At 35.7% G+C, this 21,693-nt stretch overlaps 1 protein-coding gene across 1 annotated transcript; it reads right to left on the reverse strand.

Annotated features, from left to right (window-relative positions):
* Nucleotides 1–542: 542 nt before the first annotated feature.
* Nucleotides 543–21,275, reverse strand: UFL1 (UFM1 specific ligase 1). Its single transcript, XM_032681561.1, has 19 exons — nucleotides 21,124–21,275; nucleotides 20,252–20,397; nucleotides 19,341–19,369; nucleotides 18,467–18,564; nucleotides 17,520–17,634; nucleotides 16,376–16,506; nucleotides 15,666–15,724; nucleotides 12,295–12,441; nucleotides 10,969–11,144; nucleotides 10,062–10,241; nucleotides 9,586–9,706; nucleotides 7,278–7,400; nucleotides 5,346–5,466; nucleotides 4,277–4,440; nucleotides 3,130–3,260; nucleotides 2,908–2,988; nucleotides 2,081–2,166; nucleotides 1,473–1,653; nucleotides 543–782 (listed from the first exon to the last, which is right to left on the reverse strand). The coding sequence occupies exons 1-19, from the start codon at nucleotides 21,198–21,200 to the stop codon at nucleotides 570–572; spliced, it is 2,379 nt and encodes a 792-aa protein (XP_032537452.1). The 5' UTR covers nucleotides 21,201–21,275; the 3' UTR covers nucleotides 543–569.
* Between the last annotated feature and the right edge of the window lie 418 nt (nucleotides 21,276–21,693).

Genomic DNA, 21,693 nt, shown 5'->3' on the forward strand with positions numbered 1-21,693 from the left:
CTGGGTCACTTTCTTTTAAGTTTAGCAATAAACACTCGCACACAAATGTTTTTACTGTTGCGGTCCAGTGAACAGAAGCCGAAAACACCCACTAATGTATGAGAGTAAATGTGGCCTTCATTGGTATAGTATTAGGTATCAGTATATATTTAAAAACTAGTGTTTGAAATTAAGATAGACAGGCCTTATCTCACTATAAATCCAAATCAGAGAAGTGGAACTATTAGCCTGTGTGTGTGTATGGAACAAAATACACTGTTATTTGAAGAATAAACATCTCTTGAGGCCTCACGCGAAGATACCGATTAGAACCCACTAATTTAATACCCAAAGTGTCCACAACTGTGCTCTGCCACATCTACATTTAATGTGTGTTAAATGTACACTGTAGTAGTGTATAACAAAACTGTTTGCCACCATCACCCAGCAACTGTGTTCCCTGGCTGTGATTTGCAATTGTTAGAAGCCAAATTTTAAAGTCTGTCAAGCATTTTTTGTCGTTCTTTTCTACAGAATAAAGAAAATAAAATCTGACTATATCATGGAAGTAGATGCACTGAATAATAATTTTATTCCTCTGTTACAGAAAATTTCCTAGGTCTCAGAACAACATCTTTGATAGAGGTAGTGATTTCCTGGAGCTCTTTTCGAATGGTATCTGCTCCTTCCTCCTCTTCCCTGTTATCTGCTGTTTCACTCTCTCCATGTTCAGTTTTCTTAGTCTGACTGATCAGTTGTTTCACCACTAATCCCTGGTATTTGACTAACAGAGAATGTTGATCCTGAGGGCAAAAGAAGAGAACAAAACAAAGGGATATCAATGTTACAGAGCAGGAAGACAGGCCTACAATTAAAGATTAAATTTTTAAAAAAGCATTTCCCCATTCTTGCCCAAAGAGGGTTAGTGATACATATTTTCATCAAGGTATTTGACAACCTAAATTCTGACAGACATTCAAAGAGGCAGAAAAATGAAAGTGCGTCCATGCTGCAAAAACTGGACATTTAACAACTGAAGCAGGAAAGCAATGCAGTTAGTAAACATCACCAGTTTTGGCAGCATAAAAAAACAGAATTTCAGTATTTTTGCTTTGGAAGAAGTGTATTTTTCTTTAAAACTGAATTAGAAAAATTTAAAAAGCAACCATGCTGTAGCTGAGAAGAGAGTGTAAAAATGTTCAGTTATAAGAACTGTAACTTCCCCCAATACAGAGCTGCCTCTATGAATAACAGCAAAGTACTAATAACAGATTGATTTTTAATTTTATTAAAAAAATATTGATGACAGATCCATGAAAGGAAAGGTTTGAAATACAGTACAGGTCAGAGGGCTTAGACATTCTGTACATAAAGTAATGATCAGATATGAAATGCAATGGTGCCAGGTTTATGCAGCAGAAATAGTGTCAACAACTTTTATGTTCTGTCATAGACAAAAGGTAATTTCCCCTTAAAAAGCTAGAAAAGAATACCTCTGGGATCTTGCCACCTAGGAAATTAATGATCTGTGGTACTGATCTTCCTGGTGCATGAAGCATACAGTGAGTTGAAAACTGAAATAACAGTACTGATGTCAGGTGCAGAACAAGAGCTGGATCTTCTGTGACTTTCAGCTGTTCAATCAAAGCTTGCCTATGTTGAAATAGGACTTGCCTAAGGAACAACAGTGCATTAAACAAAAATATGATTCTATGATTCTATCATATAGTAGTTGATTATAGACTATAAAACATATCTAACATCACTTATTTTAATTTTCTCCTCTGACCGACCATTTATTTATGTGAAATTCCATAATAATAATAACAAAAAGCACTGGTATAGCTTAGATTTTTAAAGACCCCTAGAGAATTTTAATACTATGTTGTAGCAAGCAGTGAGTCAAGAAAACTAGCTAAATGTGAATGCTCCCCTCCTCTGTTTTCCATGGATTTAGCACTGCTTGACTTTGTATTTTTCCAATAAACGGTTTGGAAAGAAGGACTGCCTCTTTTATACATTCTGTGTGGCTGCTACCAAACTATCTAGCATTTGTGCAGCAATATAGCTACATTTCATAGAATAAATAAAATTAAGGTACCTCTCCTTCTTTTTGTCTCCTTTTTTCACCATAATACCACAAATATCCACTGCAGAATCAAGGCATGAAAGAAAATCTTCTATACTCTATTAAAAAAATGATATAAATATTTAATCTCTGTCAGCAGATTATAAAAAAGTTTAGGCACTGTTCACAATTAATCACACAAAGAGATGACTGTGAATACACTTGAAATAAACTACAGAAAAAAAGAGAAAGTAACAAGTAGAAATTAACTTAATTTAGTAGAAATTAACTTTGTTCACTTTACAATAGTTCACACGCTTAAATACTAACCCAAACTGTAATTCATTAGTCTTAAAAATGGATACATGTTCTAGACTTATTTACATTTTTGCTTAAGAAACATATTGTCATCTGTATAAAAGAATTAATAAATAACTCTCCTTTGTACCTACACTGCCATAATCTGAATGTTCATTTTCTTAAAAAATAACCATGATTTTAAAAGTTAAAAAAATACATGGGAGAAAAATCATGGGAACAAAATACAAGAAATATCAACCGCTTAACACAGGAGATTCTCTCTCAGTTCTTACTTATCTCAGTTGCCCATAAAAGATGGCACATATCGGATTCCATCTGGCAGCAGAGAGCTAGGTGACCATCAGTATGAAAACGTTTAAGATCACCTTTTCACTTCTGAAAATTCAACACACTCTCACTGCCTTACACAAATTCAAAAGATTATTTTGCCTTTATTCTTCACAGCAGCAGGGCTTGTGTACTACACTATGTATGTCAGCTATTTGTTAGAATTGTATCAGCAGAACAGAAAATCTGAACTTGGATTTGGATCACTTTACCTTGCCATTCAGAGAAGCATGCAGTTTAGTTAAAGGACCTTTGGTGTCTTCTGGCAGTTTACCTAAAATCTTGGTCCTGCCCTGTATGGGACCAGAATGGAAATAATCTGTAATATTAATTATAATTTTAGATGTAGGCTTATCTAAAGAGAAGCAATTAAATACCAAATGAACATCACTGATCTACTTGAGACTGTTAAAATGCAACTGTTATCTGTGTACCTCACTTGTGATTGTAGAGTAGTTTTCTGTTGTCATCATTGAATCAGAAGCTAAGAAGTTGAAAATAAGATTCGTAATGTCTGTACACACAGTCTTCAACAAGTGTTTGGCAAGGTTAGTCTGAGTCTCATCTGTTAAAAGAAATAAGTGATTAAATTCACTTATAGTTATCTGATTCCTATGACATTATCACAGCACTTCCTAAAGCATGGAATCAACCATGAGCAGTATGAGAAAGCTATCTGGATACACGAAGCTAACATCCCTCATTTGCTGTTTCTAAAGGAACATTCTTCAGTAAAAAACGTGAGCTTTCAGGTCTGTAAGAACATTGTAATGCTTTGTTAGTATTTCAAAGGTGTATCTGTATAAGGAGTAAACTAGTCCTATAATCCTCCTAAACCAGTAATGAACAACCACTGTTATCCATCAAATAATAAGGAAAATTCTGCAGGATAAGCAGTCAAACAAAAGAGCAGACTTTAAGACTGAAATAGTAGAATTTAAAAAAAAAAAAGGATACAGAATACATGTCCAAGAACAAAGGCTCATGAGAAATAATTCCATGTATTCCAAAGCATAGGAATATCAGGGTTTTTTTGCTAGTGTTTCCTTTTCTTAGAAGTTTTCCACTAGAAAAATTCTAGAAGAAGCTGAATACAGCAGAGAATCTTGGAAATGTCTACAATATTTTCCTAATGCTAACTTTTCTGTCATTTGAATCTACAACTTTTTGACAGACTATCTTCAAGGAGCAGCTACTTTCAGTATCAAACTAAGAGGTTTAAACAGCAGCTTTTCAGAATCAAGTAGTATTCAATTCTTTCAATAGTGGCACAGGTGACAGAATAAAGTGAGCTTACTAAATTTTTTTTTCCCTAGACAATAAAAACTTGGAAGGAATGCAAACACTTGGGAAGGAAGGACAAGAACACACAATTATCTTGACAAAAGATATAACAGAATATGGATATGAAATAAAGAGAACGTATTACAATAAGTGTGCAAAGGGATGCACTTCAGCATAAGGCGAGTGTTTGGCAGAGTAAACACATCTCAAGTTTTTTCTTTTTAGATTTTCCTTTTTAAACTGTTGCTCCTCTTTGACCTTGAATGTAGACTCTGAAATAATTTCAACAATTTTTACCTGTGAAATGCTTTGTTCCTTTTTCAAATAACCGAATGTTGTTGTACAAGTTAGAGAATTCCTCCTGCAAGTCCTTCATAGTCTGTTTTCTGTTAGCTCCAGAGGAAGATGTTGAAGACGTAAAAACAGAACGCACAACTTCCTGATAAGTTTTTGTTAAAGGTCTTAGAACAGGAAAGAAGAAAACATTAAGCAAAAAGTAAAACTGTAGGTTTTCCCAAATATATCAGCAATAGAGAAAACTATTTCATTACACAGTAAAAATGAATGAGATATGAATGTCACACATGAGATAAACAAAAAGGAAATAACAGAAATCAGGAAAAACCACCGGGAAATTAAAATGTACTTTTGCAATTGCAAATGTACTACTCTTACAGTATGCATGGTATGTAAATGCTTGCCATGGTTTTAACTTATAAAAACTCCTAAACGGAAACAAGGTGAAAGATAGAAGGATTTCCAGAAGCAACACTATTCACAAACTTTCAAGGGTCTGTGGACAGATTTCAGGTCCTTATAAAGATGCAGTTACTATTACTATTGCACGCCAAGTTTATTCAAGCTTGGCTGTTACAGTCTTACTATGTGCCTTTTGCTCTAAACACACATATTCACATCATCTCTTGTATGAAACATCTTTTAAAAGATGCATGGATTATCTTTGCATAGATCAGTTTGATGACGTAGGTACTACTCAGTTCACATGGGTAGCAGTGAAGTCACAGAAGGCAGGAAACATGGACATACACCAAAGGCTGTACAGAAGATGGGACTAGTGAAATCCCAACATGTGTAAGGGGGTGGAAACACACTCATGGAGCTGAAAATAAGCCAGCTGACAAAGCATGCAGAACCACATACTGCTAAGCAGAAGCATTATTTCTCATTATTGTGTCAGCATAGCTTTCTATCACCTAAGGAGTACGTAACATGAAGCTGTACAGAAAAAGAATATTATGATTCACTTCTATCAACAAATCACTTTTTTCTACGTAAGAAAACAGACTGAAGATTCATCTGAAGTGAATTAAGAATTTTGTAACTCCAGCTGAATTACAGAAATTACCTTCTTAGATGTTCAGCAATTTCTGTAATAAGCTCTTCAGGGCAATCCTGCAGGCGGGTCTTTAAGACATCCTCAATTTCCTCTTGAGACATGAAAGGGAACTCTGGCTGCTTATTCCTACCTGTAGTTGCCATGAACAACATTCAATGAGAAAACATTCCATTTAGTATTGCTGCAACTACTCTGGCATGAGACATTGAAAATCCAAACATCCACAGAAGAAACGCATTATCAACAGTGGAAAAAAAGGGATGACTATACATGACAGTTACATTTTACACATCTGAAAAACTAACAAAATTTCTCTTTCCATTACTTAGAAGCTTCTGAAGTAGTGCAGAAGGACATGTATTTTTGATGAGACATTTCAGACTGCTTGGCCCACCTGTAAGTTTAGAAACCATAATCTCTCCAAGACCAGATAGATTTTAAAGTGCCAAAAGTGAATAGAGTGTTCTTATTTGAAGGATTTCACAAGCTTTTTGTTTTTTTTAAACTCCATTTAGTAAGGTACACAATCCTGTAACACATTATCCTAAACTTGAGGTTACAGTATAAAATTTGAGACGTGTCAAAACAATAATATTAAACCAGAAGAGATGTTCCAGTAATAAAACCCACTTACATGCTGCTTGTAAATGCATACAAATTAGTGCAGCTGTGTTTTGATTTTGCATAAAACATGAAGTTTGCCTGCATGCTGCAGAATTTAGTTTTTACGTATAAGAATGAGATAAGGACGATGACATAGAACCATAAAAGGACAGGCATTCCATGTTCAAATTGTGGCTTAAAGCAGGTTTATTCTGCACATAAAGTAACTGCATGTATGGAGATCAGTGATGTTCCTAGTTGTGCCACAGCAGCAATAAGCATACAAAGTTATATAAACAACTGAAAAAGGAGCTTAAGTCAGGTTTTGAAAGGGTCTTATTTACATTTGAATGGTTTCATCTGAATTTATCTTGAGATTGTGATTCAATCTATATATTACTATACAATTACAAGAAGCAACGGTGGTAACACATGAAAGGCTACACCAAAAAAAAAGTGATTTAACATTGTTTTACTCAGTAATTGAGAAGTCCTGAAAAATAACTTCATTTATATATGAATTACAATAATCAGTGAGAGCAATATCAAACAAAATTAATATGCTGTACTTCATAACTTCAAATATCATGTTTAAAAGTATTTTTCAGTCAGTACTGAAAGTCTAGGTAATATATATAAAACAGAAGTACACATTTCTACTGCTCCATTGAATAAAAGAAAGAACACCACTGTTTCATTTGCAACCACTGTTTGCTCTAAGTCTAACAATGCTGGCTTTTACTTCTTAGGAAGCCATCCATGCTCCTTCTCCTAACTGAGAAGGCAGAGAAATGGGTGCCAATAGGGAGTGATTCAAATTCCTTTAAAAAGTCAGCAGTTATAAAGGTAGCTAGCTCAGATGTAAAAGTCTCAGCTAAACAATAAGAATATTTTTTAAAATATTAAAACTTAGTTTTGACTTTATATTTTATCCCTATGGAGGAAAACTGTTTGATTGCTATGATTTGTTAATTTAGGCCATTCATTTACCATACACAGCTGTTACAAAATCAAGTATAACTTTCATCCCAAAATCTAAGGCATTTCCTACATAAAATAAATAAGTAAATAACTATAAAATGGTCTAATTTCCTTTACTTAAATTTCTTTGTTAAAGACTAAGCTATACTTTTTAGTGAACATAGTATGTCCATTTCATTTAAATAGCAACATAATATATCCACCGATACAATTCTAACTAAATGGTATTCTCATCTTCTTTGACATTTTACCTGACCTTACCTACACAGTGGGAGAAGAACAGACACGAGGAAAAGCAAGTGATAAAAATGCATTGAATAGACACGAATAGATAGTACCTAAAATAAAACTACAAACCTGTGACAGTCCCCTGTGACTCTTCATCGCTGTCAGCATCCTTTCTTCCTTTCTTCTTGGTTTTCTTAATCTTGATCTCTCTGGCATTGCCACCACCTCCTGCTCTCACGCTTCCACTGCCCTCTGGTGGGGAATTACTTGCTTAGTACACAGGAAAGTGGTAGTGCTTAAAAACTTTTACAATAGTATCATAACTATCTGTGTTATTTGTTAATGAATTTGTTAATGTTGTTGAATAAAAAGTCACAACCTGATTCTCAACACAACCTAGAACACATATTCCAGAATATCAAGACCATTAGTTTCATCCTTAAGAAAACAAAGTAACTGAGTCAAAGCTTTGTTTAAGCCAATGTCATTAATAAACACAAATACTAATCATATCAAATGCACATATGATTAAAAAGAAAAAAAAGAGTAATATCTTTCCTCCAGCTGAAAACAGATGAAATACCAGTGTCCACAATGCAATGGGAGATTTTCTGTTGGCTGAAAATAGCACCTTAGTAAGCACTTAGCATCTTTATCCAGTGATGCTGAATAACTGAGCTTTTCAAAAATATTTCAGATAATGTAACTTTGCTGATTTTCAGAGGAAGAATCCTACATGAATAGCAGTTATCCAAAATATTCCTGGAAGCACATTCAATTAACTAGAGCACTCAATCTTTTTTGACTTTTCCTAGATGACTATAAAGCAGTGAGATGTTCCAGTTCTGCCACATATAACAAATTACTTTGTTCGGAGGTCCTGTAATCAATGTATTCAACTGCAGACAGAATTTCAATTTGTTATACAGTCCCTCTCCACAAAGTAAGCTGTTCTGCTGTTTGTTCCCTTTTTCATAGCTTGTTGTTATTTTTTCACTTGACAGAAATTTAAACTCCAGAATAACTGTTCTATACATATCCTATGCCTTAAGAAAGTAGGTATTTTTTCAATTTAAATATATGGTCCAAGATTCCAAGTAACTGGATTATGTAACAGTACTATTATTTAAGAAAAGACAAGATGCTACTACTTATAAAGCTAACTGCATCTGTTACATGCTATACATGGATTTTTAAGCATCACTTTACAGGAACAACAAAAAAAATAATTAGTGCTTTTCACAAGCTTACTTGAAATATAATTGCATTACAGTCATTACATTACATAAACTGTTATGTTAGGTTTTTTTAGGTAATACACCTAACAGTCCATAAAAGAAAAATTCAGGGTAGTGCTTGCTGATGGTGCAGCATATGTTACCTGTGGATATGAATTTATCTAGTCACCTAGTACAGGTTCAGTAGAGTCTCACTCCTCAGAGTGTTGAAAACTGAAGCCATTCTGTTATGACGGATCAATTAAGTTTCAAGCTTCTCTGCCTAAGATATAGCCTAGAAAAATCTATCTCTTTTTGAGATAAAATATACTGTTTTACTCTGCAGATGAGTATATTCAATTAAGTTAAATGCATCAGTGCTCTAATTCTCTTACTTGCAGCAGCACATAACACTCTGCATGTGAGTTCAATATAGATTGCTCAACTGTGTTGTAGCAACACAAGAGCCAAATACAGTTTTTGGCACTGAAAGTACAGTCTCCAATCTGAATAACATTTTAAAAACCAGAAAGATTTCAATGGGTTAAACCTACACATTTTTTCTTCTTAGATTAAAATCCATCCAAACAGCCACCACACAAATGGAGTAAGGTTTGGGATTAATTTAATCCAGGATATACCTCAAAGTAAATTGTCTTAATCCCCAAGTAACTGTTACATGAGCAAACAACAGAAAATTCTCTGGCATGGGTTTCTCAGAAAAGATGTCAAATATTCTCCAAAAAACCACCAAGAAACTTATTCTCAATTTATACGAAGTTATTTTAGAATTAATATCTCAAGACTAGTAAGAAATATTTTAATTTTCCTGGATTCCTGAAACATGGAGACTAAAAGTGTATCTGTACTGTGTAATAAAAAATGGTATAGGTCCCTGAGCTAATACTGATTTTGCTCAGATTTATGTGACCATACTGTATACAATGGATTCCTTGCTTTTAAAACCAGCTGTCTTGTGTTGGACTCACTCAAGAGACCTTTATGGTAGTTCCTCTGCACTTCTAAATTGGAAATTAGTTCTCATAGACATAGCTCAGATATATCTACATCCACAGTATAATGATAAGTGGTTGGGTTATTTCTTAAATATCTTCAGCAATGGACTGGAGAGTACAAAATACACAAACTCTATATTTAAGTATTTCCAAGGAAAAACAAGCCTTTTTTTTTTGGCTTTAGCTAATACTGATTTTTTTTACCTGTTGCTTTCTTTCTTCTTTCATCCTTTTTGTCTTTTCTATTAGCATATGAATTCTCTAAACCAGAAGCCTGTTTTAAATCTTCTTCAGTGATTAAATTAACAGGGTTGTTTTTCATTTCCTAAAGTGAAGAACATGCATTTAATAGCAAAAAGATACATGCAGGACCAAAAGATACACAAGGAAACATTTAAGCTGTTTGACCATTTTCAAGTACAGGAACCAAAGACCATGTGTTCCAACTGTAACACATGAAGAGATATTTATTCTCTTCAAAATTTGGCATCTGATCATACTGTGTGTGTTCCCTGAGTGCACCTGAATATACATTAAATTACACTGATTACATATACATATATTTTCTTCATTTATTTTCATAAGAGATGTAAAGAAATGATAACAGCAAATAGAAAGTTACATAAGTTATCCTCCAACACTCAACGTGCACTGCATCCTGACCACTAAAAAAACTGTACCTTTTCAGCTTTCTGTTGCATCATATCAGAAAAGAGGTCAGCACAGCTGCTTAGAAATTTCTCACTGACTGCAATGGTGTCACTGAAGACTAAACCTGAAGAGTTTTTGTTTAAAGATCTCATCACTTGCTGAAGCAAAATCCCAGCATCTTCTACTGACAGTGAACTGGGCAGAAGAGTCTAGGGTAAAGAAAATCAAAATACAATAACCTCACATGTGGATAAACAGAATCCAGAGACGTGCCATTTGACATCTGTTATCTATTTAGAAAACACTGCACTTTTAAAATTAAACTAGTAATTTAAGAGTACACACTATTTGAAATCTTCTAACATCCTAAATAAGCATTGCCCTAAAAATATGTGTTACCTGTGCAAATGCATGGCAACTTCTTGAAAATGAAGCTCAACAGATACAGAGTAATGCCAAACACAAAACAACATCGAGACTTAAAAATGACAAGGTAGTGCTGTAAGACCTAAAATTAGGGTTTAGCGAGGACAAAATGACAAAGATCCCTTTGTTTACTGAAAGTTTTGTAAGAGTTCATCTTAGACTTTTTAAAAAAAAATAAAGCCCAACAGAAATATATTGCTCTCTAGCAGAATACTTTAGCACTAATTTTTAAATAAAGTTAGTCTTACATATTTATTAACTGAATATTAGTATGTCCTTGACACCTTAAAATCTATATAATACAGGTTTTATGGCTACACCTTTCCCCGTTTTTTTCAGATCAAATCAAGGGCAAACAATGCCTTTTTACTTGACATTTTAAACTGAATTTTCCTCTTTGACAACATGGAATTTCATTACACATATGTGCAGTTTCAATAAGATATCATTTGACACAAAAATAAACCAAAAGAAATAAATCCAACAACAGTAACTGAAAGGATTGCTTACTGCTACGTCTATCCAGTTTCCAGAGCTGATGGCTTCCTCTACAGAGGCTTCAACTTGATCCACAATTTCTTGACCAACACAAGCTGCTCTCAGAAATAAGAGCTGTGTTGACTTGTATCTTTTTTTGATGTAGCTTGCTGGGTCGGGGATACCAAGTCTGTACAATGCATCAAATTCTATAAAATAGTTAGATGTCTGTTACAATTAAGTTCCTTCATATACATACAAGATCTTAGGGGATGATTTTATTCTGAAAGCAGGAAATGAAGAATTACACATAGTTTTTATACAAGTAAATGCAGTCTTAAGCTAATGCTGACCTAAAACTTAGTTCAATACAAACTACACCTAAACACCGTTAATAGAAATATCAAGATTAAATCATGGATATGACTTCGGTATGAGTTCAGAAAAAAAATGAGCTTTTTCCCAGATTCTTATTCGATTAAGTATATACCTTAATTATATTTTAATTATGTAATTAAATATTTCCAAAGTATTCTAATATAACATGAACAATATTTACAATATATACAATGCCTAAGTGTTTTGTTTTCAAAAGTTACTCTAATATACTCATAGAATCATGCAATGCTTCACAAGCAAAGCATTTCAACTATTTGGCAGTTTATACTTAAGATGTTCAGAAAACATTTAAAGACTTTGACAGATACTCTATCAGTCAAACAGTATTACAGAAACACTTATTACTATCACTGTAAATTATGGCGAATCTTTTCAATCTGCAAGACTAACTGTTACTTAGGGACAGACCCTTTGGGACATTCCTCTATTTATTCAGGTCCACATTTTCCCATACACATAGGAGTTTTAAAATATCATCATCTGGCATCACTCAGCTTTAAATTTCACAGAGTTGTCTGGATTTAAATCAGGACACTACTGCTACTCACTCCAGTTCCACAGATATTATTTTGGAAAAAAATTCTTCCCGTGCACTGCACATTTGTACTATTAACAGCCAAAGTTTGGTTGTAATCTGGACACCTGCCATGATCATCTGAAAAGTCTACAATGAGCAGTCTAAGAAATGTTTTCGAAGCAGTAATAAAAGCAGCATTTGTAGCTCTGTCTGTGAGACATATACTGTTTAGCAATATGGTTCAATCTGCTGAAATAGTTGTCATAAAGTAACACACATCATTATAAACAACATGGTCTTTTAACAAAGGAGTATCAACTACTGTATTGATTTTTATTTATTCTTGTGAAGCTTCACTCTAGGCACTAGCTATATTAGGGTAAGATCAGTCACCTAAACTAGTTTAAAAAGATATTTTATCTGTGAGAATATAGATTAATTACCTAAGTAACCATTCTGCTTGAAAAAAGAATCCACCCAGTTGCTCTGTGTTCTGGTATAGATATCTGGAACAAACACAGCCTTATCCTGTCTCCCACCAACCACGGTGCCTTTTAGACGACCAGTGTTAACAAGTTCTTCTAGCAAAGCTACAAGAAGAAAATAAATTAAGAGACAGTTTCCATGTCAACATATCCATTAATCAAAAGATAGCAATTATTTTCCCTAGTTTGCTTTTTCTTTCTTCCCACCAATTAGTTGTTTGTGTTTGTTCTAGTGAAACATTTCCAAGCTCTATCAATTATTTTTAACACTTATGAGAATGTCATCTTAAGAGCTCTGGAAATCATACATTTCAAAACAGTGAGCCACAATGGCAGGATCAAAACATTTTTTATATGTAGGCAGTTCAAGCTTTTAATTTAGAAAATGCAGACATAAGAGAATCTTTCTCTGGCCAGACAGTAAAATATATGAGCATTTTATTAAAAATGTTCTCTTTGAATTTATTGCTTGCATGTTAACCAAGATGGAAAAAAAGAGATCTAAACACACTAAAATGACACAAAAAAGTCATGAAAAACTGCTACCTCAACTGTGTAACAGTTGCCAATAATAACCTCTTGAGAATGAACAAATACTGCTGGACAAAGAGCTTACTGGTAATTGGCAGTACCAAAGTACTAAGCGTTTCTTGATGCTAAATAAGATTTTTTTCAATCCTTCAAAGGTGTATAGGAATACCTGATTTGCTTCCTATGTTCTGCTTTTGCCTTTTTGTAATACAGTAGATACATTTAAAAAAAATCAGTGACATCAACTGCTAAGTTCTGCTAATTTCCAGAGCTTTATTGCATGGGTTTTTTATCCTCAGTTTGAGTTAATTTCTATTTCATTAACAGACAGGTTTTACTCTGGAACAAAACACTAAATGGTATCACATGGTATGGCTTCTTCCTCATTAAACACAAGCAGCAGTCAACATTACAACATGCTTACTACAGCATACAGAGGTTTAGCAGGAAAATTTACCGGAAAACACGGTTCCAGAAGAAATACTGCATATTAAATCGTGATATTTTTGGTCAAATATGCCTATAGTGTAGATGAGCCTCTATAAGCTAGCAGCTACTGAACACAACTTCCACTAGCACAGCTGAACAGTACTTACACTGAAAAAATACAGAAGAAAAAGAAACCGATTTAAGCAAGATATAATTTTATGTAATCTAAGACAAGAGCTAGAAATCATGTTCTGCCACGGTTCAGTTACACTGTATAAAATGGAGCTTATAAGACCAATTCTGGAAATAAAATTAGATTTTTATACTTCCTAATATTTTAGTTACACTTAGAAAATAGAGTCAATGTGCCTATTCCACTTAAGTGACTGTCAGACAATACAGTTCTCTGGTTCTCTTGGTTCTCTGTTTCCAATTCAACTTCTTCTTACTCAAAGTTTTTTATGAAAAAAAATTAAGACTTTAAGGGATTTTCAACCAATTTTGTGGAGCACTAGTAATGAACCAGAGTCTTTAGAGAAAGAAGACATCAGAAGAAAAGAAGTGAAATGAAGTCGTCAATTAATTTCTGTATTATATGAAGTGCCAGTTCTAAAACTCCAAGGCAGAGGAGGTGCTCTCAGAGTTTTCACAGACCCTGCTACAATTATGCCTGGACACTATTTTGTTTTAAACCAACAAGACCTCTGCAGAACTACCATAATTTCACACTTATTTTTAAGGGTGACCAAGTAGTTTGCTGTGTTCTATTAGGTCTCTGTCACAGTCTGGTAAAGACAGTAAGTATCCCTACATGTCTGTCCCACATCAGTAACATATTATTCAGAAATGAAGCACATCTGTGATTTCATTATGCTTTTTAACCTAAAGAGTTTCTCATTTCTGGAACTATTTTCTATCATAACTTCATGCCAGCTTAAGACGAATAGCAGCACAGCTATTCGACAGAACCAAAGAATAATGTTTATCCTGTCTAAACCCAAATGTTGATTAAATAATTAGCTCTTTGTAAGTTATAGAAACATTACATTGAGCTTACATTTTTACTCTGGAAGAGACAGAAAACTGACAAAGACCACTTTAAAACACACTGCAAATAGTGAGAAACATAAAAGGTGAAAAGTAACATTACAAGGTATTTTTCAGGTTTTCAGCATTTGTGAAATTGAAATGATATCTCAGCAAATGGACACAATAAACTCACATGTACTCTGGCACCCCAGGAAAATACTAGAAATACATATTGTGATGATTACTGGTGACAAGAAAACGCTAGAACTTAAATTCATATTAACACTGTCCACGAGCAAAGCACAATGATGTACTTGAAGGACTTGTTTGAAATAGACTGTAACAAAATACTGAAATTTGCTGGGTATCGAAATATTATTATACTGTAATTTAACAGATTTTCCTTTTGATCTATGAATACCTGGATGGTACATTAAAGAAGAAGTGGAAATTTTAAATTGATTATGTGAAAGTAGAGTGTTTATATGGTTTTATTTAAGTGCTAAGGTTTTATTTTTTACTGAATAAGCTTGTTGCAAAGAACAAGAAGGTAAGCAGAGACATACCACAGTGGAGCTAAAGTGAGCAATACCCTGAAGGCAAAAACACCCAGTGAAACAAAAGAGAAGTATTAACTTTCTTGAGAAGAGACAGAAAACCATTAAAGGATTTTAAAGACCAGCAGCACCTGGTCAGCTAGTCATACAAGACTAACAACGCTTGAAGCAGCATTTTGGAGAGACAGGAGTGGGTACACAGAGAAAAACTGCAACACCAGAAGTGACGAACAATTAAGTAGTGCCTAAAGATTTCAGCAGTTGGATAGAGAACCTTTATGCATTTCTATTTAAAAAAGGAACTGCAGAAAATAAAACCAGTTTAAGGATGTGCTTTATCTCTCAGCACATAAAGTCATTTAACTAAGAGTATAACAAAAGCACTACCTCCGTTATCACAAAGAAAAGTTAGTAAATAAAATCCTGAGCAGTTAATGCTATTTGAGTACATAAAATCTGTCCCCTTTTGTGTGCTTCACTGATAAAACTGCCAGTAGCTAAGGGCAAATAACGAAACAGATGACTAAATAAGTACTGTAATTCTTGTATCATTCTGCCCCCAGAGGCATTTCATCAACATATGCTTTCACTGCTTTAGACACAGAGAACATCCCTTCAGTCATGGATAGCACAAAAGGTTTAATACTTTCTACAGTGAAGAGAAACACATTGCTCTTTATTCCAGAATTAAGGCTATATACTAAAATGCTTCTTTGAAAGCACACTTATAGTAATGAAGAATTAATTACCTAACAGACACAAAATATTCTGAATGAAACTCACAGTAAAGTAAATGTTCTTGAAATCCATACCGAGTGATCAAGTTACTTACAGGTGTAGGCCTTGGAAAAAAAAAACAAACAACAAAACAATATAAATTAATGACATGAAATTGATATGGAGAATCCATAAGTAAGAAAGGTTACTCCAGATGGACAAAACCACATAGTGTCTTAGCCTCAGGGTGCTACACTGATGTTTGAAATAGTCTACAAGGTTTTAATTTTGAATTACTGTGAAGTTATATCTTACAAAGCTACTATAATTATTGTAAGGAAACTTTTGCTCTCCCAAGTTTTTCTCTTCCTACAAATTGCCACAGAAGTTTATTGCTTTAATAAGAAAAACTGATATATAATCACATGTAGTGATCACATCAATATGTAACTGACTAGGAAGTCGTAGAGTGATAATGAGGACAGATATTCTACAAGCAAATAAAAGAGCTATGGATTAACATTTTCTTCAGCCAAAAACACAAAGTATGTTATATATTGTATATTGTTATACTTCCCTTGTTCTCGCTTCAAAAGGAGGTCCCTGTTTCTAACAAGTGAGTCTAACGTAACTGAATATTTCACTCAGGAACTGAACTTAAGGGAATCTATACATAGTTCTTTATTTTCTTTTCTTTTTCAATCACAACTGAATTTGGTCCATAAAGACCTATGGTAAAAATACTTTAACACGTGGTTGCAGGCATTGTAATTTACCGAGTAATCGCAGTGAAGAGCCCACGGATGCGTGCTCGATGGCGGGACACAAAGGCTTCTGTAAAAATCACCCCACGGTTTTCCTGGTCTAGTTGCCCATGAATAATTCTGCCCAAACGCCTGGATAATGCCTGTAAATAGACGAATTTAGCTTCTCTTAGAATGTCCTCTTCTATCAGATATACTTGTATCTAATGATGACAGAAAACTCTGCAGAAGAAATAAGTGTGGTTTGGAGATGCACAACGAAAACTAAGATTTAATCGTTGTCTCAGTTTTGTACGAACCAGTGACTGAAGAATTCACTGGCCACTTTTCCAAAAACTCAAGACAAAAATTAACAACAATAAACATGAAAAGGTGCAAACAGTTTATAAATGTGCATCCTTGCAAAGTGAACTAAAGCCAGGAGATACTACCCAAGAAACAAAGAGAAACCACGTAACAATTTCTGTATGTTAGAAATCTTTTTGTAGAAACTGATCATGCAACAAATATTAGAGGAAATCTGTTCACACATTGAGAGTCAATAAGGTTGGCTGTGGTACCTAATATGACTGCTCACTTGACACATGTCACGGGATTATCCTTTGAAAAAAGCATCTTCCAAATAAAATTCAACCTTGACTGAAAGTCAACAAAACAGAATTCTTCCTACCCTTCTAAACACTCTGCACTCACTAACTAAACGCAAATAGTACTTCTGGTTCTAGTTTGAATGCCTGGCTTCAGTTCCTAAAAATGAATATTAATTTTATCTTTTTTGAATAAACTGAAAGGACTCTACCATCGTATTTCTGCTTCCTGGGTAGCTAATTAGACTGGTGAAATTACCCCAACATCTTTAGTGTTTCCAAAAAATTTTCAGATTTTACGCTAATCTAAACTGTTCCTAACACTACTAATCCTAATCTGTTCCTAACAGTCACAAAGATTCAGAAGAAAATTTGCCAGCAGTGAAAAAGCAAACATCAACTCCAACCTGTGAACAGCTGTTAAACTGCAACCTTTATGTACCTGATACTTTTCTGCTTAAAATGACAAGCAGTTCATCACAATTAAAGCAAGCAATGGATAATGCAAAGATAACAAAAGAAGACGAACACAATCAATTCTACATTTGCTAGTTGGTGGCTTGCATCACCTGTATCAGGAAGTCTCCTGGAAGGTCGTATGCCTTACAAAGTTCTGATATTGTCACCTGGCCAGTTTCCTGAAGTTTATCATTTATTTCTTCCGCTAATTGATCCAGGTAACTCCTTATTTAAAAACAAGAAAAAAAAAACAAACACAACACATTAAGTGTGAAATTCAAGATCAGCCTCAAGGTGACATGCTGAATTAGTTATTGACCTCTTCTAATATACCTCTTTCTGCAGCACGTTTACAAAAATAAACTGAAAGTTATTTTAAATGAATAATCGAGAACAATGTAAGTGAAAAGGTGTGGTTTCTTAAAAAGCCTGCTAAGCAGGTATTAAGATGGGTCATTTATCTGCTTGTATGAAGATGTCAAAAAACGAAATGAGGAAAACTTGTCAATGAAACTTAGAAAAAGGCTAGTGAGCAAGACAGGTCTTATTTCAAGAGAGCCAGGAACTTCATATTCTTGGATATGAATAGATCCTGCAGCTTGATAAATAATAAGGACCATCCATAAGAGTACTATTTCAGTGGTTGTTAGTGTGCTGAAAGCCATGCAATATTTAGCTCAAATATCTTAGGCTAAGAGGTGGGAAAAAAATGAGAAGGTTTGTCAACAGCTGAGGTAGTTAGCACAGCCATAGAGCAAATGAGATGTGGCTGCTGTACACAAAGACACCGGGTAAGAAATGAACTCTTTGAAGTGCAGGACACTGGATACAGATATTCAGTAAGGCCTTTGCTCCATGGATTTACTGGATGCTTTGCTGAGATAGGCCTCACTTGCTGTTTGGAAAACTAGCATTGATCACCACCAAGCAGCCCCAGCCCCAGCCAAGAAAAATTTATTTCACTTCAGAAGCAAAAAAGGCTGGACGTTATTTTTAGCCTGTGTTTTAAAAAATAAAAATGATGTAAATTATACATACTGCTCCTGAAAGTACTCACTCATTTATAAGCTGTCCCAATACAAGCTGAATAGTTTTTTCAGATTTAACGATGTCATTAGCTCTGTTTTCAATGTGTAGAAGGTCCACATTTATTACCTAAAAAAAAACCCCAAACCAACAACAAAACCTCTTATCAGAACTTTAAATTGAAAATAATTCTCAAACATTGAGATATTACTTACACACTTCTATGTCTTGAGGAAAGGTGCTTTTATTTTTTTCTACTGTTGCATACATACAGACTTAACCTGTGTTTTGAAATAAAGCAGTGGTGCTTTAGGGGAAAAAAGTTCTCTTTGCAACTGTTTCTTTTAACCCTATAAGGTTAAAAGAAACCTATATAATAAACAAATACCAGAAAGCGATGTCAGAAAATAGAAAATTGTCTTTCAGAGAGGTTTTCTGATTCCAAATAATTTTGCTTAAGCCAGAAAGGAAAATTACTTCACCGAGGAAGACCACTGGAGGATAAAGATTAGTGGAGACAAGAGATTAATGAAGAGGGAAGATCCAAAGAGGCATGCAAAGTTAATTATGCATGCTCCTGCAGCTTTCAATTTAAATGGGAAACCTATTTCTTTTCTGTTTGCCCTTCACAGTTTACAAAGAAAAGAGTTCATAAAGAAAATCTCCATATTTCAGTGGTGATTTCAGAAGTCCTAGATTAGCATTAAGCAGAGAGGAGCTTTCAATAAAGCAATAAATAGATGGATTAAGTAATCTGCAGAACTCTGACATGAGCTACCAGTTCTTCATAAAGTTTGATCTGCTTTAGAAAAATAACTTAGCTGGAGTATAACTAATGAATGTCACATTTACAATATACATGGTGAAGAAAAGAAACAAGCACATAGTTTTATTAGTAGAGTTACCTGTTGTAAGTCGACAATGTTAACTCGACCTTTAAGAAAAGTACAAATACACTTTTAGTACATAAAATATATTCGAACAAAATTTAGAATACTGTATAGTCCACTGTGCACACAATATTTCTTTACTTTTTTTTGCAGACCAATGAAACTAGTCCATTAGTACCAAAAGAGAGACTGTAGAAACTTTCTACCTTTGCATGATGCTGCTAACAATAGACCAGCAATTTTTAATTCACTCCAAGCTGTCACACTGACATGATACAAAATAGCATAACACAAACTGAGGCATTCCTGTGGTAATAGTAACAAAATGACTAATCTGTATAAACAGAGTAAGAAGTTAGTTTTCCAAAAACATGATGCTGTGAAATTCACCTTTAATTATAATTTAAAGGACAATACACTGCCTGTTCATCAAAACCATTGACGAAAAGCAGCCAGAAGAGTATTTGCTTTCTTATATATTTAAGTCAGATCTTACAAAGCAGATGGCTCTTCACACTGGTAAAATAAAAGATCTGTCAACGACAAGTTACAAATATCATTATTACCATGGCACAAAAGGAGAATGATTTTGAAATTCCAAATCAAGGCCAAACATCTGGGCCAGATACTTAACCATATTAAAATACCAAATTTCCTTCAAAAGGGTTCTTAGAAAGGGTTACCTCAGAAATTCTGTATGGGTGAAAATAAACCAAGTAACATATCTTGATATGCTTACCTAGAAGCTTGACACAGATCTGAAGTGAAAATAAAGTAACAGTAGGTGAAATAATGTGTAGGTAAAGCAAATGGAAACGAGCTGACTTTTCCTGAAAGATTAAGGCTACTGAAAACTTTCAAGCTCTTTCTGTAGTCTTCAAAATTAACTTCCAAATCCAAAGGAAGAAACCAAATGCCACACTTACCACCACAAACATGAAGCTCATCCCGGATCTCCTTACTAATCTGTGCTGGAGTGACATACTCCTTGCCATCAAGTGTGTGCACTACTTCCAACTGCTTCTCCGCAATCAGTTTAGTGACAATTTCTATACAGTTCCGTTCTGACAATCTATCAACAGCATAAAGAATAAGCAGTTATTCTAAGTAAGTACTTGCTAAAATTATCTTTAAATTGATGTTCCCAAAATACTAAGCACAGGAAGTACAATGAAGATTACTTGCTGTTCTGTGTGAATATACTTTTTCAGACAAAAACCCCTACTGCCTGAATCCGTTTTATCACGCACTAAATCATCCATATGGCTTCACTTACTCAGGTCATCTCTCCAAAACAACTTTTAGTCTCCTCCTGAACAGCTGTCAGCCCCGCCAGCTGTACGAATGCACCTGCTGGTGAATTTTGGAATGGCTGTGCTTAAACAGTTCGTGTCTTTCATCCTTCTGTCCATTTCTATTTTATTTTGCGCGTTCGGGATTTATTTTTTTTATCTCTTTAATAAAAACAAGTTCTGGGCAACCTCGACTGGTCAGCCAGACATAAAGTAATAAAGCACTGGAGCTGTGCCCATATCGAGCAGCTTGAACATACCCACTCGCTTTCCTGGGCCCGCACGTAGCTTGTGGGGTCTCAGTTGCCCCTGGGGGCTCACGAGCACCAGCACAAGGGGAACTACCGAGCAGCCGTGCCCGGCTGAGTCCCCCGGGTGTGTCCGGGCCGGGGGCCGTGCGGGCGGCGGGGGAAAGGAGCGCGGCGGGCGCGGGGAGGAGGCGGCGGTAGACGGGCCGCAGCGACGGGCGGCGGGCTCGGCGGCGGTGCCGGCGCCGCCCTGCTCACCTGTGGGCCACCTCGGCGAACTGCGCCCGCTGGAAATCGGCCGCCAGCCGCCGGATCTCCTCCCAGGCGGCCGCCATCGCGCCGCGCCGGACACGTCAGCCGCGGCCGGGCGGGCGGCGGGCACCGAGCGGGCACTGACCTCCGCCCGCAGCGCCGCCTGGCGGGCCGGAGCCGCCCCCGCGCCTCCTCACGGCCGCCGTATTGAACACAAACAAACAAACAAACAGCAAACCACGGAAAAAGGGGGGGAAAAAAGTGGTTTCTCCACGCGGGCCTAACTCCAGGAGCTGGAGCCTAGCGGAGGTGGCCACGGGAGCAGACACACGGGGTTGACAGCAGCGGCGATTCGCGGGCGCCGCGCTGGGGCGCGGCAGCGCCGGCCTGAGAGCGCCTTGTCTGGCGGGGCGGGGACTGCTTAGGGTGGGCCTGAGATGTGAGCCGGGCTTTCAGCGGGTTTGTGGAAATGCGAGTTGCCTTTGGAGCCGCCGTTGCGGGAAACCGAAATGAAATTTAAAGTGCAAGTGAGTTATGAGGTCACTAGTGTCTCCATTTAGCGGCGCCGCTGTTACA

The sequence above is a fragment of the Chiroxiphia lanceolata genome, chromosome 3 (genome assembly GCF_009829145.1).
Source record: "Chiroxiphia lanceolata isolate bChiLan1 chromosome 3, bChiLan1.pri, whole genome shotgun sequence".
Taxonomy (NCBI): domain Eukaryota; kingdom Metazoa; phylum Chordata; class Aves; order Passeriformes; family Pipridae; genus Chiroxiphia; species Chiroxiphia lanceolata.

What these genes read in the sequence shown, in the direction of transcription:
- UFL1 (XM_032681561.1), bottom strand. Translation starts at nt 21,200, where the DNA reads ATGGCGGCCGCCTGGGAGGAGATCCGGCGGCTGGCGGCCGATTTCCAG. An exon ending in TGAGCTTCATGTTTGTGGTG is followed by an intron (nt 19,370 to 20,251) that starts GTAAGTGTGGCA and finishes CTTTTCTTAAAG; the next exon opens with GTCGAGTTAACATTGTCGAC. An exon ending in GTCACAGGGGACTGTCACAG is followed by an intron (nt 5,467 to 7,277) that starts GTTTGTAGTTTT and finishes TGGCAACTACAG; the next exon opens with GTAGGAATAAGCAGCCAGAG.